The 13,985-nt window shown below is 44.1% G+C and overlaps 3 protein-coding genes across 6 annotated transcripts in view; 1 reads left to right on the top strand and 2 right to left on the bottom strand.

The window, feature by feature from the left end:
* mtor (mechanistic target of rapamycin kinase) overlaps nt 1-6,162 on the bottom strand; it is a 94,260-nt gene extending 88,098 nt beyond the window's left edge. For all 4 annotated transcript variants that reach the window (XM_042096766.1, XM_042096767.1, XM_042096769.1 and 1 more), the window contains exons 1-14: nt 6,060-6,162; nt 5,166-5,320; nt 4,925-5,033; nt 4,581-4,813; nt 4,174-4,374; nt 3,831-3,965; nt 3,183-3,458; nt 2,966-3,074; nt 2,452-2,635; nt 2,148-2,276; nt 1,710-1,954; nt 1,276-1,491; nt 626-831; nt 172-294 (exon numbers count right to left, since the gene is read on the bottom strand). In XM_042096766.1, the coding sequence (XP_041952700.1) occupies nt 172-294; nt 626-831; nt 1,276-1,491; nt 1,710-1,954; nt 2,148-2,276; nt 2,452-2,635; nt 2,966-3,074; nt 3,183-3,458; nt 3,831-3,965; nt 4,174-4,374; nt 4,581-4,813; nt 4,925-5,033; nt 5,166-5,285 (2,286 nt within the window). In that variant the 5' untranslated portion in view covers nt 5,286-5,320; nt 6,060-6,162. The remainder of the gene's footprint in view (nt 1-171; nt 295-625; nt 832-1,275; nt 1,492-1,709; nt 1,955-2,147; nt 2,277-2,451; nt 2,636-2,965; nt 3,075-3,182; nt 3,459-3,830; nt 3,966-4,173; nt 4,375-4,580; nt 4,814-4,924; nt 5,034-5,165; nt 5,321-6,059) is intronic.
* A 127-nt stretch (nt 6,163-6,289) lies between these two features.
* Nucleotides 6,290-12,775, top strand: LOC121712779 (protein tas-like). Its single transcript, XM_042096773.1, has 6 exons — nt 6,290-6,973; nt 7,347-7,447; nt 8,495-8,575; nt 9,525-9,672; nt 9,863-10,036; nt 10,470-12,775. The coding sequence occupies exons 1-6, from the start codon at nt 6,862-6,864 to the stop codon at nt 10,868-10,870; spliced, it is 1,017 nt and encodes a 338-aa protein (XP_041952707.1). The 5' UTR covers nt 6,290-6,861; the 3' UTR covers nt 10,871-12,775.
* A 178-nt stretch (nt 12,776-12,953) lies between these two features.
* Nucleotides 12,954-13,985, bottom strand: part of LOC121712777 (transketolase-like) — a 20,791-nt gene continuing 19,759 nt past the window's right edge. The window contains exon 14 of the mRNA XM_042096771.1: nt 12,954-13,656. Coding sequence (XP_041952705.1) covers nt 13,469-13,656 — 188 coding nt within the window. The 3' untranslated portion in view covers nt 12,954-13,468. The remainder of the gene's footprint in view (nt 13,657-13,985) is intronic.

Here is a 13,985-nt window from a genome sequence, read left to right as displayed (position 1 = left end):
AAAGTAACAAATAAATGTAGAGACATATCATGTGAAGTTGATTTTCTCGTTTTGGCAAGTAGCCGTATAATAAGCGGGATAATGTATATACAATAACAGTATAATCATTGAAAAAACTTATGCTAGTCATAGTCCATTTGTTCTTGTATGCACACTGTGGTGAGGAGCTACCTTCAGGATGGGCTCCATGTAGGGTCGGATGAGGCGTGGGGCATTGGACACCAGGTGGCCCAGCATGCGGGCGCTCTGCTCCTTGTTGCGGCCCACGCCGCTGTGCTCCAGCTCCGTCAGGATCTGCAGAATCAGCAAGGTCAAACTGACCTAATCACATGCCCTATGGACGCACGCTATATGAGGACAGGGGCTTATTGTTACCCCCTTCCAATAAAATGAGAGGGTCCCTCTGCATCAAGAGCTAAACAATTATCATCATTCTAAAAGTGCTTGAGAGTAACCTTCTACAATGATTAAACTGAAAATTCTGCCAATGAGAATCTCCACACACAGTAATCTCATACATTTGTACTGCAGTGCTCTGAATTAAAATACTGTGAAGTGACTGCCATCTAGTGTTGGTTGATAAGTAATGCATGCAGGTGGGTTGACTTTCAGTAGAATAGGCAACCTGGATGAGCATCTTGCGCAGGAAGGGCATGACAAAGGCGGGGTTCATGCTGCTGAGGCGACCGATGGTGCAGATGGCGAGCTCGCGGATCTCGAACACTTCGTCGTTCAGGGCCACGAACAACGCCTGCAGGTTCTCCGCCTGCGCCAGGTGGGCGTCGAAGCGCTCGTCCAGCGAGGCCAGCACACAGTAGCGGATGTCTGGGTCTGAAGCGGATAACCGAAGAAACAGAAAGGGGTTGTGTTGTGTAAATGTTGTGCCAGAGTAAACGTAAACATAGGCCTTAATGTCTGTGTATGTCATAACATTGTGCCAGGTATGCTATGCTCAGATTCATGCAAGAAACAATATTTGAGCATGAATTGATTCACTAATGTTTTCCTGTTTTTGATTTTCTCTTATGAAATGGTCTATGAGTGGTCAAGCAGACTCAATTCAGGCACCACCTGAGATAACAGATAGTTAACTGAGGAACTGAGTACGGACAAGGAAGCCCGTTAATGCAGTGATGCAGCACAGCTTATGCAACACTTGACACGGCGACACCTCCACATGTCAGTGAGTGTGTGAATCAGACAAGCCATCTGCCTGTCTGCCCAATCCCACTCCACCCGGCCCCCCACCCACCCCCCAATCTCTCCAGGCCTCACCTGGGTCAGTGATGCCCACCACCAGCAGCTTGCTGAGGACGTCGGCCACCACCTGCACGGCCGTCTGGCTGACCACGTGGCCGTGGCCGCTGATCAGGTGGATGGAGGGCGTGAGCAGACGCGAGCAGGTGCGCGCCGCCTCCATGCGGATCTCCTTGTGCTCGCTGTTCAGGAAGTGGTCGGCGCAGTGGCGCACAAACTGGGTCAGAGAATGTCCTGCAGAGGGGACGGATGGGTGGATGAAAAGACAAGAGCGTGAGAGAGAGAGACAAAACCGTGAGCCGTGACGGACAAATGGGAGGACTCAGCAAAGGCCAAAATCAGAACTAAATTCGTCTTGAATATTTTTGGCTTTAAACATGCTATAATTGGAATGACTCAAAACGCTGACCAAAAAGTTGACCCAAAGGGTGCCGCCGCTTCACTCGTCTTACCTTCAAACTCGAAGCTGCCGAGTGTCCGCAGGGCCAGGGTGATGCTGCCCACGTCACTGGCTTCGGGAATGTTGGTGAGGCTTGGCGAGGCCAGCTGGTGTGCCAGGCCCTTGGGCATGCCCGGGTGGCGCAGAGGTTTATGCATCAGCACCAGCGACAGCATCTTCAGCAGTCCGTCCTGGATGTCCTTCTTGAGCTGAGGGATCTGCCGGCTCAGGTCATACAGCACTGCAGTCAAAGCCGGGCTGTGTGGAAGGGGGTCAACTCAACTTTATTATTATGATACTGGCTCCTGACCTGGGAGTGGCATCACCAGATAGCATTCATCATAAAGAGAAGACGAAGACACATGACAATGTCTTAGCACAGTCCTATACTTTCACAGACATAACGGTTTCACTGACTGCCTATAAGAAATTGATTCAAACCAAGCCTTACCTTAGTCCAACCGCTAACATGGGCTCTAACAGCTCTTTGATGTCCTGCTGAATGGTAGGACCCATGGCTCTGGACAGCATGCTGATACAGGTGAACACTGTGGCGTCCACTTGCATGGTCTTCTGGCGCCTGTTCAATTCATGCATAAAATTATCATTACAAACTGGTAGTCATTATGAGGGGTCTTTAATTCTTCAGGCAGAAATGATGCAGAAATCATGTTGTCTCTTTGACCTAATCAGGTGTGCAATCAATTGCAACCCATCCACATACAACACACAACTATAATGTACGAAATAGTTACTTGTGGGCAAAGTCCTTGGGAGGCAAAGCAGCTTTGATGATCTCCAGGATCTTGGTGAGGTAGGGCTGAATCTCCGTCCTGACGGCCACCACCAGCAGGCCCAGAGCCTGGAAGGCAGCAGTGCGCTCCCTCTCCTTCTTCAGGCAGCCCAGCAGGTGACCCATGGTGTCGGACAGATACTGATCTGTTTGGTGTAGATAAAGCATGCCATTACCACCTGGAGATGTCCTTTGACAACAACTAATTGAACTAAAAGTTGTGAAGGGTCTTTTTTCAAGGAACTCAGCAACTATTTGGGAAATAAGCTAGTATAGTAGTAATAATATAGCTTTAACTTCCAGTGAATTATGGTAAGCAAGGCTAACGGTGTCAGACTGGGTTATTGCACGCACAGTGATGAGATGTATATATGTATTCTCTTATCCAACTGGGGTGTACAGCGAATAAGCTAATTTCCCAAAAAGTGTTCCATTAAATAATGAATGCGATTTGACATTCAAATAGTAAACTTTACCAGTGAAAGTGTGGGGCTGGAAGGCAGCAAGCCGTGGTAGCAGGTTGAGGATGGTCATCTGAATCAGAGGGTTCTTACTGGTCCGATACTTCAGCACCCAGCGACACACCTGAGGACACAAGCATCAGTGACCAACCACTAAGTCTGGAAGACTCCGGATTCCCATCATTTCACTCACACATAACACAGACACGTAGTGCGCCGTAGATGAGCTCACCTGGTCAAATCGCTCTTCCATGAGCTCTCGGCAATAGCGGCTCTCCACCAGCGTGCTCTTGGAGGCGACGGGCGTGGCCCCGAAGCTAAGGAAGCCCTGCGGTGTGCTGTACCCCAGCAGGCCCAGCAGGGCGTTGGACTGCTGCGGCTGCACGGACTGGAAGCTGGTGAAGGGTGTGATATGGCGCGGCTTCGTTCCGAAGCCCATCAGCTCCTTGCAGTACTTGTCGTGCACCAGCTGCTGCTGCGTGATCTCCTCCATCTCCTCACGCATACGCTGGTGGGATAGTTAACAGAAGCATGGTCACATATCAAATAACACAGCTTTCCATATATACACTTAATCATTTAGCAGACGCTTTTATCCAAAGTGACTTGAAGAAAATCAGGAATAACATTCAATGTAATGCTATAATGCAGAGGAGTGATTAGGTAGCAAATAATACTACATCAATCAATACTATTACCAGAGGATGAGAGTGCAGAAGTTTTAAGTACTAGTTAAAGTTTAGTTGAAGGAGAATGTGGTAGAAGGAGGAGGTAGAGGAAGAAAAAAAGGGAAGTGCAGGGTAGGTGCAAGGTAGGTGCATAGAAGTGTTCAGAGAGGAGGTATCCTCGGGAGGGTACCTCGTCCCTTGTCGAGCCTCACCTCTCCCTCCATGCTGCTGATGCGAACCAGCTCATTCAGGATCAGTAGGGCACCGTGCACACGGTCATCCCTGTTCATCCCCTTCTCCTTGGCCAGGGTCTCATCAAAGCCTTTCTCGGCCTCCTCAAAGGTTTGCTATAGCAAGAAAAGGCACACATGACACCTAGTCAGAGGCAACAAATTATGTTTTGGCCTGTTACTTTTGATCCAGACACTGTAACATTATAACTAGGGTCAGGCATATAGGCACTTTATTCAATATTCCCACGCTCAGATTTAAGGCAGTCATGCAACAGTCTTGCCCCACTGAGCAATATGACATAACATAAACTCAACCACAGACCTTGTACCACTGCGGTTTCTGCATCTCTTTGGTCTCACGCTGGGTGGTGAGAATAAGGCAGGCTCTCAGAGCAGAGACCGCCCCCTCACGGATGGCCTGTTTGGAGTCCCACACCGCGTAGAAGATGTTGTCAAAGAAAGGCTGGACCTGCTGAAAAAAGAACGTGGGTGCGCTGACGGCCAGCTCCCTCAGCACCAGCACCTGCAAAACAAAAGGATGTCCACAAACGTCACAGTATACATTGTGTATGAAAGGTGATATACAAATAAAGCATATTATTATTGTTTGTATTATTATTATTGTATTATACTTAATAAATCCATTTCCCAAATTATACTCAGTAAACCCACTTCACAGGAACAATTAAAGAATAAGCCCCATATTATGAACTAGGTTTACACACATACCGCTGCATGACGTCTGCCCTCATTCCTGTCTGCTCCCAGCCACTCCAGTGCCCTCTTCACCTCAAACTCAACATACTCCGCGGTGAAGGTGTCGCCTGCCATGGACAGGTGACCCATGGCTTTAGAGGCCATCTCCATCACCACAGGGTCACTGGAAGGCAGCAGGTTGCGCAAATAGTTCGCAAAGCGACTGATCCTGGTGGCATTGCCTCCCTCCACTCCAATGAGACTCACTGCGGTGAAAGAGAGATTTAGAAAAACATTAGGAAATCAGGGATTAGGGATTCATATTGATGCATCAGAAGAGCAGTGATGTGGAGTCAGCCTCAGTCTGTGCCACTCACCTATGGCAAGGATTCCACCTTTCTTCTCACTCACATCAGAGCTGGAGACCAGCTCAAATATGTGGTGGTTCAACTCATCATAGAAAGTGGTGGCTTCATCTTGGCTCAGCTAGAATTAAACAGACACACTTGTCTTTACAACATTTTTGACACATATCATTTTGACCAAGATCACTGTATGCTATTAAATAGAAACACTTTCAGAAACCAATAGCGAAACTCCTACTGGTCGACTGTTTACCTCTCTAAGCTCTGTTGTCACATAATGTTGGAGGTCCTTTGCTGCTTTGGCGCGGGTATCCTCATTGCGACTCTTTAGGCCACTCACGAATTGCTGCAACACCGTCGCTGTACCAGACATGATGGCAGCGTTGGTGCCGCGACCTGTCGCGCAGCCTAGGGATGACACAAGACACATTCCAAACTGTGACCAAAATAAAATCAAACCATGTTTAACTCAAACATTAATGGCTTCACTTAAATGTTGGTATTGACATAAACCTGTTTTGGACGGTCATGGGTAAACGGTGTACAGTAACGTTAGCCCCCAACAAAAGATTAACGTTACATTATGTCAAAACTCATGGTGGTTTAATATTATGCTATGGGTGGGTAACGCTAATGGTGCCTCCCACATTAGTAATGACTTAGCAGTGCGTGCTGTGGGTGATGATAGGTGCCGTTTAACATAACAGACCTTCGGTTATTCTATTTCATTCACAGACAGAAGTCTCTTGTACTGCAATACTTGTATTTGAAGGCTGATAAACACACGTTAGCAAGCCGGGGGTATTAGCGCGAGGTTAGCTCGTTCCTAATGTCTATTATCTCGAGTGTACACTGGTACACCAAATTTCTTACCCCATAAATCAGAATAACTACGCTCCATGAGAACAGTACATAAGATGAAACTGATGTGCTTTTACTGCTCTTGAATTAAGTAATGCAAATCATCCATGTGTTCTGCTAAGCAGAGTTAGCCCCTCTCAGGCAACTACTAGCAATGCTAACCAAGTGATGCGTCGAGTGAGGTCAGTACAGCGTCTTGCTTGTCTAAGAGCACTTAGAAACACATTTATTAAATGCAACAGCCAAATGAATTCTTATAGAAAAAGAATATAGAAAGATTTCTTACGGTGTCTCTTTATTTATCTAGCTACAAAACGGCTGATTTGTTCGCTCAGCTGCAAAAATAAGCCTATCCAGAGGTGGAGCAGGAAGTTGACAACCAGTCCAGAGTTTGACTGGCCAATGGCAAACTGGAGATTTGTGATTGACATCTTTATTGTCCACATGGAGCTTCTGTTACCCGGAAAAACACAAAACAAGCATGTGTAAGGGTAAATGTGGCAACAGCAGTCAGTGTAGTGTTGCATTGCTAAAAGTCAAACAAGGACTTTTGAAGTCAAGTCATGTTGTCCTATGTTGCTTCCTATGTTGTTATACTTCACTAGGTAATTGAACAGCAAACACGTCTGTCGATTAAGGTGATGCACAGCCCAAAAATGTGTTTGTGTATTGGCCGAACCGGTACTTTTGTACGCATCTCTCTCTGTCCATGTTCTTTTTACTTAAAATCTAATACAATATTTTCATTGCCCTAATTGGACAATTAAATGATTGGTTTGACGATAATAATCACTGACCAATAGCGTCGAGAATAAGTGCAGGAAGTAGGCTACTAACTATTATGCATAGACAGCTATTATGTCGCTTACGCAAACTGTTTCAAAACAGGCGCACGAGCTACAAACTACTGTAATGTTGAGCTGAAAATACGTCATTCGTGAGTCAGTAGAACTAACATAATTTTGTGCGTATGACGCTGTAATTCGAAGACTTTACCGGTTGATTGTGTCTCGACTGATACATTTCGATACTGTTCGCATTTCAACTGGGCTAGCACTATCTAGGGCCCAACGAGGGGGTTTTCTGGAATGGCTCAGGTACCCAAATTTCGACTCGCTGGTGGCCTTGAAATATGCCGTATTTTGAATGGTATGTGGCAGGTTTCAGGTGCACATGGTCCAGTTGATCCAGAAAAAGCAGGTAAGTAAATAAGCCTTTGTAAACCTTACCTTACTGTTTAATGATCTCCAAGCACCTTCATTTGGATTATAGGTTTGGGCTTACAACACTGTGCAATTGTACGCAGAATTTGAACTCATACAGTAATAAGTAGCATATGACACAGCTTCTGTATTAATTCTCTAAAAAGTAAAACAAGTAAAAAAAGGAAAAACATAAGGGTCTAGCTATCGTTTAATACGCACACTGGGTGGCGCCAGTGGACCATGTTTCTCTAACCTCGATAAACTGCAGGTCTCGTGTTGTAATAGGCAAAATAATCATTGTCATATAATAAGCTATTGGTCTAGGAAATGTTAATCTCTCTCCCTCTATTTTTTTCTCTAACCTTCAGCCCAGGCAATGGAACCTTATGTTAATGCTGGACTAACAACCTTTGACATGGCCGACATTTATGGCCCTGCAGAGGAAATATTTGGAAGATTTTATAGTCAGGTATGGCGTTAGACCACAGGGTGTCATTCCAGTGAAGTGATGAAAAGTATATGTGATAACAGTACATGCTATCCTGTAAGACTATGGTGGGATGCCTGTTTCAAAGTTCTATTCCTGATGTTGTTTTACCACCAGAATTAGCCTGAAGTTACAAAAATGAATGAATTCACATTGGCCTGAAGTTGCAAAAATAAATTAATTCAACGGTTCACACTCATACAAGTCTGGGATTTGTATTGTACAAGTGGCAGTTTGAGTTTCTTATCAATATCCTTATCACATAGGCACATGCATGCATAACTCTAGTACCCACACACTGACTTTATTTAATATTCTCAAATAATAACAGTATCCCAAATCATGATCTCAATTATTTATATTCTCTAGCATGTTATATTAAAAGTCAATATTCCTGCCTTTTTGCATCTAAAATCATACATACACATGCCCATAGTTTTTTTATTTTTTTTATTAACCACTTCAGAGACTAGATTGACCTCCAGTTGTAGCAACAGAAACCCCACTTAAACAGAGTGACTTCTCTTACCGTGTATTGGATTCAGAAAAGAAAAACCTTCAATGTGTTTGAATGTCCAAAAGTGCTGCACACCTTGGTTCTGAAGTGGGCAATCTATAAACGCAGCCAAGCATGCTCTTCCAGACTGATGCACTCCAGCAGTTTAATGGAATCGATTCTAGAGTCTCTCAGGCAGAATAATATCCTCAGAGATGAGACTTCACCTCTCTATGCCTCAGCTGTCAACATCAGACCTCACATTTTAGTATGTTTCTCCCATTTGAGCCCTACATGTTTTTTATTACATTTATAAATGTGTGTGTGTGTGTTTAACATTTATTTAAGCAAAGTGGAGGGGTTATTCTGCACAATACTATAGTACAATGCTGTACAGAGACAGTGAGAACACTGGTTCAGCTGGAGAAAATCATGACTAATCATCATGGTAAAAATCATCTCATAGGAAATATATATATATATATATATTCTTTTTTTTTTTTTGTTATTATTTTTGTTTTTTTTATAATCAGGCCAAGTCCAGGTCCAGCAGCCCACCCCCAGTGCAGGCCTTAACCAAGTGGGTCCCAAGACCTGGGCCGATGGACCGCAAGGTGGGTTTACCTTTATGCCAGCCATTATGTTGGATCTGATAACAGTTTGACATTAGGAACACATGTTATCTATATGTATTGTGAATGAGTAATTTTGGAAGAAATGTGTGCCCTTTCTATTTAGTTTGATGATTATTCATTGACCAAGCTCGGGGTGTAAGAAGACTGTATGTGTTAGGCATCTTTTCCAACCTTGAGATCGGGACTCCATGTGGGATCGCCTGAAATTCAAATGGGGTTGCCTGAGATACAGGGATCTTACAATTGACCAGTACATTACATTAAAATATACATACATTAAATAAAAAAAATATTAAAAGCCTCATGAAATTGGATCATTCATTACAATCTGGCTACATAAAAATAAACTTTGACAGTCCGCATAAGATGCTTGATTGACATAATCGTGCTTTATCAACGTTCCAAACAAAGTAGCAAAACAACCACACGCACAAAGATAGCCAAACAAATTAGCTTCCTGCCAAAAAACGTTGGGAACCCCTGGTGAAAGGTATCTTGTCTCCTTGCTACTTATGTAAGGTAGTACTTAAAATATAGCATTTAGTGTTACTCTAAGGTCTCCTTTTGCACTGTAGCTTGATTGTCTACTTAAAGAGAGATAATTAATTTACTGTCCTATTGTTGCCTACATGGAACATGGTTTACTGTGATCATTTTTTTTTTGTACACTTGATGAATATGAATTTGCAAAATGAGTTGAACTGTCAGATATACAGACTACCACTAGAGTGCAGTGTGGGCCAATGAACAGTGCAATCCTCTCAGCATTTTTAATCACTCTGTTATGTAAAATCCCTTTGGCAGCTGTTAGGATACATTGTATGGATTCAAGGTCATGTCAGGGGCACCCACAGTGTAGTTATGGATGCACTCATCACATCAAATGATTCCATTAACCCCCACACACCTACACCTCTACTCTGAACAGGTGGTAGAGAAGGCAATACAAAGGTCCTTGGATAGAATGCAGGTGGACACACTGGACTGTGTCCAGTTCCACTGGTGGGACTACAATGACAAGAGATACCTTGAGGCTCTTGGTCACTTAGCTGATCTGCGGCAAGAGGGCAACATACGTGCGTACAGTCATGTGGTTTTTTTGCAGTAGTACTGTATTATTTGTAAAAATAAAAATACATATTCTTTAAAACACTTACACACAAAATGCCATGTGAGAATAACGGCAAGAAATGGGCTCCCCATGTCCATATTTTTTTCTATACATTTATTAGTTGTGGCTAAAATATGACCTAATTGGCTTCACAGGGGAGTTATCATTGACGAACTTTGACACTAAGCGACTGGAGGAGATTACAGGAAAAGGGATTTGCATCTCCAGCAATCAGGTCCAGTACTCTCTAATTGACCGCAGGCCGGCTGTCCACATGGAGCGCTTCTGCCTTGACCAAGGCATTCAACTGCTAACATATGGAACACTAGGTGAGTATGCTTTGGGACATTCACAGAACTCTCACAAAAATAGAGAAGAGTGTCATTTTTAGATAGTATAGATGAGATTATATAAATAATCTCATTTAGGTCAAATCTATTGATATTTCACATTTCCCGGCACAGTAGCTATTCAAAGTGCTTCATAAAGACACAAAGACAACATCAATAACAAGTCCATGGACGATAGATAGTGAACACAAGGGCTGAATCCACACTATACATTTCTTGGAAAATGTCTTGAACAAAGAGAAGGTTACAACATTTGGCAGATCCTCCATCCCACCCTCTGGCTTTCTCACTCCTTTAACCCATGTGGCACACTGACACTTCTCCCTCCCCCCTCCCTTTGTCTCTCCTCCACCCTGTCCATCATTAACTTCCTCCCTCCTTCTTTCTGCCTCTCTCCTCCTCCCTCATGTAGGAGGGGGGCTGCTGACGGAGAAGTATCTTGGCCGTGCTGAGCCAAAGAGTCGGGCCGAGCTGAACACGGCGTCTCTGGGCAAATACAAAAACGTGGTGGACATGTGGGGCGGCTGGGGCCTCTTCCAGGAGCTGCTGGCCGTCTTGGACACTGTCGCCAAGGCGCGCGGCGGCTCCGTCGCCAACGTGGCCACGCGCTACATCCTGGACCGCCCGGCGGTGGGCGGGGTGATCGTGGGCTGCAGGCTGGGCGTCTCCGGGGCGGAGCACATCGAGGACACGCTGCGCAGCTGCACGTTGGAGCTGCGGCCAGAGGACGTGAGCGCCATCGACGGCGTGCTGCAGCGCTCCCGAGACCTCATGCGCATCATCGGAGACTGCGGAGACGAGTACCGCCACTAGGAGGCCGAACGCGAGGACGCAGAGAGGAGGGGCAAGAAACTCGCATGAACGCGCTCTGTGACTGCCGGCGTGATGGGCTATCATCAACATTACTTTACATTTTTTAACTTACACAACACTTTTATCCAAAGCGACTTAGAAAATGAGAACAAATCAAAGAAAAGCTGTGCAGGTTTAGAAATCAAAAGGTTTAGGAATCAAGCTATGCCATTATAGTTTTAAATGATGGCTGTGGTGTGTGAAAAGCTTTTAATACTGCAAAACGCTTTTCCATTGTGCATGAGAATGTGACTGTGTGTGTGACGCAAACGTGAACAGAGGGAGCATGATGCAACACTGGTGAAAAATATATTCCGTCACTAGCCATGAAAATGGATTTGAACAGTGGGAATGAAATAAACCACTACAGTCATATGATCATCTATAGTAACCATAGTGGATGAAAAGTACATCAGGTCATCCTTATGGCAGACAAGAAGTAAAAGGTGGCAGATTGAAGGGGTCATCATAACTGACCCATGTGGTTTCATTAATGGGGATGACCAGCTGGTTGTATGGCACTGCCAGGGGGACTGTTGGGTAGACTCTCCAGCTGGCTGAATTGATTATGCATGTGTATATGTGGGTAAGGGGGGGTTAATACATTTGTAGCGCTCAGTAACCATAGTGACACTCTTCGCTCCTGCCTGACCTGAGACCAGTGATCTGGCCCCACTGGGAGCAGAAAAAAACATGATCGGATCGACAGACATCACTCTCTGTGACTCACATTTTGGGTTGCACTCTGTGCATAGAAAATGTGCTGTATAAATAAACTTACTACTACTAGTTCCACTACACCAAAGGAGACATTTTGAGTGTAAGCTAATGGTGCTCCTCAGGTAATTTGGGTTACCTCTATAGCCTGGCTGGCTACAAGATTCATCTGAAGTTTTTTGAAAGGCACCAAATGCAATTTCTCATACAACATAATAAAACAAAACATAACATATCCTGGATGTTTGTAAGTCTTCTAATGCTTGAATTATCTTATATGTTTGCCTTTTTATGTCCAAGAATCCAATAGAACTTGCCAGGTGCAAGTATAGTGTATCAGATGCACTGTATGCAATAGATTAACGCTATATCTCTTAGTAGTTCAGTGTATGAGCATTTTTATTTTATGACCAGATAACACATTAAGATCAGTTTATCTTGTTTATCTTTATGTGTCAAGTCTAAGCTGTCTTCCTGAACTGCTGTAGTCCTATGGCCTATGGGTTGTCCTCCTCTGCTGTGTCCGCATGACTACCACTGTGTGTAGGAGTAAAATGCTGAAAGGGGCAGTGGGAGATATGCTGTCTCATGCTCACACGTGCCACGGCGCTGTCTAATGCTTTAGCTGCTGCTGCTGAATTATTAACCTGCATGAAATATGCACAGCAGGGCCAGGATGAGAGTGTATGTTCTGTTGGCAGGGACTCGTGTGGCAGAGTGCTTTAGCCTCTAATCAATTCATCACATTAAAGTTACATTCAGCTGGAAACGTGAATGCTGCTCAGAGGATTTTCAGGTGAATTAGATACGTAAGAAGGTAAAATGAAATGTTGATTTTTTTAATAATTGTCATAAAAAATGTTCATATGTCAACGAGTGCATGCAGGTTAATGATGTTGATAGGAGTGTGCTAATCAGAATCTGCTTTTTTTAAATATTTTAATTGCTTTATGTTTGAGTTGATCCTTTGATCCTACTTTACTTATTCTGTGAGGAGTAAATCCATGATGGGGCCAAAATGGAATTGCTTTACTTATGAACAAATGGATTTGGTGAGATTGCCACCTGAAAGCATTTGTGTTGGTGATACCGGGCTCTTTGAGGCTGGAGTCTCTTGGAACCACTTAATAAAGTCATGGTGAGAGATTATTGGCAGTTCCCTTATTTACAGCAATAAGTCCCAAATGAAATCCTATTCCTTTCAGAGCTGTTAAAACAAGTGGTAATTTGAGCAGTGAACTGAATGGTGTTGAATTTATTCAAATAAACATAGCAGAACATTTTTTTTAGTCAACCGTGAAAAGAAATTACGCAGTAGACACAGCAGGCCATTCCCCTGAGTTTAATGTGAAGAATCCATCACTTTATTTGGTGTAGGTTCCCAATGGGAACAAGGGTCTAAAAACAGTGTACTAAAAACAAACCCAAATGCATCAAAGAGGAGGAGAAGGGAGAGGACATAGAATGGTGGTGTCTGTGTGGGCATTTAAAAAATGTGAAAAACATGACTCCAAAACGACGCCAACGTTACTTCAGAAACCTTCACTGCGCACTTGACACAACAGCGTTACTCTTTCTTTAGGGGTTAGGGATCAGGGTAGATTAAGAATCAAGGGTCATAAAGGAAAGGTCACCTGAAAGGGTGGGGTGAGGTAGGGGGTGGGGTTCAAACAACATCAATGACATTTAGCAGAACTACACTTCCTTTTCTTTCTTGGCTTTTTTTTTTCTTTATTCATTTCAGTGACATATTTTCTTCTTTCAAGAGGGGGAGCGTGTTCAGACAGGGAAGTGTCTCCCTTTTTGTTGAGGTTACCAAGGTTTGTCGCCCGACACTCGCCATTACTTTGCGTTGACCGAGTTGCTGAGCATCTTCCTGACTGCCTGGGCGATGGCGTCGTGGTCGATGCCGAAGATCTTGAGCAGCTCCTGTGGCTTGCCACTACGTGGGACATGGGCCACAGCCAGACGATGCACCATAATACCGGGCTCGTTCACCACAGCGGAGCACACTGCCTCTCCCAGGCCACCTGTGGAATTGCACTCATGTTAGCCATAGGGACTCACCAGGATTGCAAGGGAGCTGATGCAAGCTGATGGAAATTCACACAGTTACCGTAATTAAACAAGTGTCAACTATATTAAAGTACATACATGTAATGTATTATTAAACTACACTGAACCAAAATTAATATTTTAGTGTTAGAGTGTTTAAGAATGTGTCTTTGACATGTCACCTTGATCAAGCTAATTCTTCAAATCTGACTAACAAAAACAGTATTTTGTTGTTGAGCACAACAACAAAAGGACTCCACTGTAGTCTTCTAATGATAACATAAGGTCATTCACTGGAGTTATA

This window comes from Alosa sapidissima, chromosome 7, assembly GCF_018492685.1.
Source record: "Alosa sapidissima isolate fAloSap1 chromosome 7, fAloSap1.pri, whole genome shotgun sequence".
In the NCBI taxonomy this organism is placed as follows: Eukaryota; Metazoa; Chordata; class Actinopteri; order Clupeiformes; family Clupeidae; genus Alosa; species Alosa sapidissima.
The sequence above is the reverse complement of the archived record's forward strand: the minus strand, read 5'-3'. Positions and strand labels throughout refer to the sequence as shown.